At 32.6% G+C, this 4,854-nt stretch overlaps 1 protein-coding gene across 1 annotated transcript in view; it reads right to left on the bottom strand.

The window, feature by feature from the left end:
• Positions 1-4,854, bottom strand: part of LOC106470997 (tubulin beta chain-like) — a 23,034-nt gene that overhangs the window by 15,431 nt on the left and 2,749 nt on the right. The window contains exons 2-3 of the mRNA XM_013931583.2: positions 1,496-1,604; positions 405-515 (exon numbers count right to left, since the gene is read on the bottom strand). Coding sequence (XP_013787037.1) covers positions 405-515; positions 1,496-1,604 — 220 coding nt within the window. The remainder of the gene's footprint in view (positions 1-404; positions 516-1,495; positions 1,605-4,854) is intronic.

Genomic DNA, 4,854 nt, shown 5'->3' with positions numbered 1-4,854 from the left:
TAACAATAATGATAGAAATTTAGCTTTATACAGCTAAACTAGATCTTAGATTTGGGTGCATAGATTGAAAGCACCTTGTATTGAATCTACCCAGATCTAGATATAACCCTATATTTTTGGCGCTATATCCTAGGGGAGGGCATAATTATTAATTAACGGGCATTATAGGCCAGAGGAATTTTTGCACCCTTCACACCTGTGCCCGGGGGCAACTGCCCCCCTTGACCCCCTCTTGCTACGCCACTGAAATGACTAATGGGAATTAGCTGCAAAATTTAAAAGAAAGTACAAAAACACGTTTCCATAAAACTTGTGCAAAGCTATTAAACTTGTAACAAGTGAATCAATGTTGTATTATCACTGCTCATCCATAGGGAGGTCTTTCAAACAATAACTTAGCCTACCAAACACAAAATTATCAGGCCTAAAGAGTTGTCCAAATGGTCCTGATCTTACAGAATCCATGGTCCCTGGCTCCAGATCCACAAGAACTGCACGGGGAACATACTTTCCTCCTTTTAATATAGAAAAAAAAGGAACTAATGAACAAAAATACTGAGATTAAATGTATGTTGTGATACATAAAGTGAGAGCCTAGACTTAAAAGAGTATATCTACAAATATATTTTTGCATCTAATAGTCCATTCACGGAATTAATTCATGGATTGTAAAAATCACAAGTCTACTTAAGTTAATGTATCTTTCATGAGCATTTAAATTTAGTTTAATATTTTTCATCATTAGATGGTTATTCTACTTAACAAAAGCAAATTTCCAAGATCTTATATTTATTCAGTAGCTTACGTCCACCAAAAGTTAAGCAAGAGTACTTTTTCAAAATAATTTTTCTTCTTCTTTTGCACAGAATTTTTATTATTTAACTTATAAAGATCAATAATTATGAAAGACTATTGTTTTTTATATTATTTATTGATAAAAAAAAGCATTTCTTAACAAACTTGGTTATGAACACTTTCTATTGTGTTTCACTATTTGGAATGAAATCATCTGAAAAAAGTAGCCTTAAAAATATATATATAGGCAAGGCTTATATTAGTCGAGGCATTATGGGAAATGTTTTGTGATCCTGATACCTTAATAAATTTTTTAAAGTAATGGCCAATTAAGAGATAATTACTGAGCGATAGTTGGTTGTTGTTGTTTGCAATTAAGCACAAAGCTACACAATGGGCTATCTGTGCTCTGCTCACCATGGGTATCAAAACCCGGATTCTAGCACTGTAAGTCCGTAGACATACCGCTGTGCCACTGGGGGGCCTGAGCGACAGAAAGGATGTGACATTAGAAAAATGTGTAAGTTGGTAAATCAATGTTTAAGTTTCCATCTTTGGCTTTCTAACATAGCCACTGTTAAATAATAAAATCACTGCACATTCATTAACCCCACCCTCTTTTTTTTTTAATCTTATTTCTTACATTACATTTCTGGTTTATTTTCATGTAATTACCAGCAAGCTAAATTCACACCCTTACCAGTAGCTTCATTGTAATACACATTAATCCTTTCTAGCTGCAAGTCTGAATCACCATGGTATGTACCAGTTGGATCGATCCCATGTTCATCAGAAATAACTTCCCAGAACTGAAAACAGAGAGGTAAAATTCAGGATTTGAAACCAGATTCATTTAAGTTATTACCCTCTTCCCGGATAGGTAACTACAATCGAGTCCGTGTGTCTGTCTGTTTTGCCCGTGTTTCCGGGAGCATATCTTGAAAACTAATAGATCGATATGTACACAAATTTTACATAAGATGGAAAGTCAGTATGGGACAGTCCACTCCAAATTTAGTCCAAATAAAGATCTGGATAACTTTGAAGCATTTTTATAATGGGGAGATACGCATTTTCGTGATTTGGGGTTAATAACTCTGTAAAGTGTGATCAGATATTCATGGGCATATTAAGATTGAGACTCCTCATCACACTACAAAAAATGATCCGATTCATTCATCATTCTGGATCTGAGAAGGATTTTCTGAGTTTTCAAAGGTGAAGTTTGATATTATTCAATATAAACACATGCAATCTCGAAAAGAAAAGCCGGTGCAAGGGGGTGCGATCTCTCTGATTGCTGTTTTATTACTATAGGTATGGTAGATAAATAAATATACAAGTATCCAAAAAAAAATTTGTCACAATTGCTTTTTATTTTGATCTACAGGTTTTGCCATTTTTATTACATAAAATATATAATACACCATACTTCCAAGAAGTCATTAGTTAGGTCTGTGATTATATTCTGTAGTTCTTTAAGTACTGTACAAACAGAAAAGTAAAAAAAAAGAAACAATGTCATCAACACACGTGGTATCATGCACTTCATTAAACAGATATTTTTGGCCATCTTTATCATGAAACAAATTTTAAAAATGAAAAAAAAAATTAATGTCATGATTTCACAACTGTAATTTTTTAATTTTTAAAATGGTTGCACCAATCTCTCAACTAGAACTTGGTATTGCAAAATTGAGGTTGCAATGAAAAATAAAAATGATGAAAGAAACATGAGACTACCAACTCTCAAAGACAGTTTTTAATTTACAAACTGCCAAAGGATCTACAGTAGGTCAACATAAACTTATAGAATCAGTCAAGATATCTGATAAAATCAGTGAACTGAGACATGTAAATATTGATAAAGAGGTAACACAAAAATGTTGATGTAAGAAGTTTATCAATAGCTTTGTACTTGATCTGTCTTTTTTTTTTCTATACTTACAATAACCAGTACTTTAAGTGAGGTGAGATTCCATCCCACTTTGTTTCAGAATGGCCCAAACCATCCCACTATATCTTAGTAAACTGTAAGCTTCTTAGAAGGGAAAGGTTCAAGAAATAATGCAATAAATACTTACAACAGAAGGGACTGAGGAGAGAAACTATATTATATATATATATTTTTATCTTTCTTAAAATGTTGTGTAAGAGTAAGGCAGAAATGAGAAAAAGTAGTACACAGATGGAGTGAAAGAACCCTCTCACTACAGACTTGGTCAGCGTGATAAAGTTCATAACCACGTAATCAGTTTCCATACTACATCTCATAACAGTATACATCTGTTTATATTTAATTTTATTGTCTTTTGAAATGTGTCTAACTAATAATCCCACCACACAAGTTATAAATCACTTGCTGAATGTACATCCAACCTGACAAGTTTCTAATTTTTATATTTTACTTACTTTTATAACAATGAATAAAGAATACACATGAAAAACAAAACAAGAAATATAGTACTCTGCTTCAAAAATTTCACAAACTATCCTTCTTCCTCTTTCCCTCACTGCAAGAATTACTAATAAACAATTTATAAAGGCAAGTGCTTAAAGCAGTAATGGCTACTCAAAGAAAGACAAAAGCTCTTTAAAGCCATGGAAATTACTTTGAATTCCAGTAAAAATTGCTTATATATTGCACTATGACAGGGTTGGATCACATCTTCTATAGAATTACATCCTAGTTAGTCTGAATCAGAGATTCAAAAATAACCATAAGGTGAATGAAAATATCAAGAATAGTCATATTAAGGAGGATTAGAGTAGGATTTAAAGTTAGAATTAAGAACTTACACAACCAGAAGTCTAAAAATCACTGTTCTAATACAAGAAAATCATTACTGGAAATTAAACAAATCTTGTTTTATTGATTGATCAAATATGATTATTGTGTAAATTAGATGCTGGATCTGATCACTTTATGACTGACAATAGTAACACAAAACAAACATGTCCTAAATAAGCAGGTGATCTCCAATTAAACCAGAAGTGCAAAATTCTGATATTTACTAGCATAAGCTAGTTGTCCAAGTATGAAAATAGCCTATCAGTGAAGAAACAAAGGCAGTAAATTCACAATCGTATTATAGTATATGAAGTATATTTGTGTTCCCTAGTCCTACTATTATTACTATTGAATATAAAAAAGATGATGCATCAACACTATCAATTCCTTTTACAATCTTAAATATCTCAATCAGATCCTCTCTAACTCTTTTTTATTTACATGAGAAAACAATTTCAAAGATCTTAATCTCTTCTTATATGATAACCCCTCCATCCCAAGCACCATTCTAGTAACCCTCCTCTGAACCCTATCCAACAATTCAATGTCCTTCCTAAGGTAAGGAGCCCAGTGACCTGTACAATAAAATTATAACCTCTTTACACTTATATTCAATATTTCTGTAGATACAATCTAAAATCCTATTTGCCCTACCACTACTAACAGCACACTGTTTGGATGGCTTTAAAGACTGATCAACCATTATACCAAGATTCCTTTCTTTCACAACACTGTTAAGGTTATTCCCATCCAAATTATACTTATAATTCAAATTATGATAACCCACATACAATATCTTACATTTATAATAATTAAGACACATCTGCCATTTATTCACCCAACTCACTAAATGATCTAAATCCTTTTGTAAAGCAGCAACATCCTCTTCACAGCTATCAACACCCAAGATCTTAATATCATCAGCAAATATAAGTAACTTATTGATCATTCCTTCATCTATGTCATTGATGTAAATCAACAGGAACAAAGATCCTATGACTGAGCCCTAAGGTACCCTACTTGTGATATTAATCCAGTTTGACTGAACTCCATTTATATCAACCCTCTGCTCTCTTCCATCCAGCCACTCTTCTATCTAATTAGCTAACTTATCCCCACACCTAAAAAGATAATTTTTTACAAGCCTTTTATGTGGCACCTTGTCAAAGGCTTTCTGAAAATCCAGATACACCAAATCTATGCCCTTATTCTCATCTACATAAACAGTAACCTTTTCAAAGAATGTCAAAAGATTTGTAAGGCAAAAT

This window comes from Limulus polyphemus, unplaced genomic scaffold, assembly GCF_000517525.1.
Source record: "Limulus polyphemus unplaced genomic scaffold, Limulus_polyphemus-2.1.2 Scaffold4346, whole genome shotgun sequence".
Taxonomy (NCBI): Eukaryota; Metazoa; Arthropoda; class Merostomata; order Xiphosura; family Limulidae; genus Limulus; species Limulus polyphemus.
The sequence above is the reverse complement of the archived record's forward strand: the minus strand, read 5'-3'. Positions and strand labels throughout refer to the sequence as shown.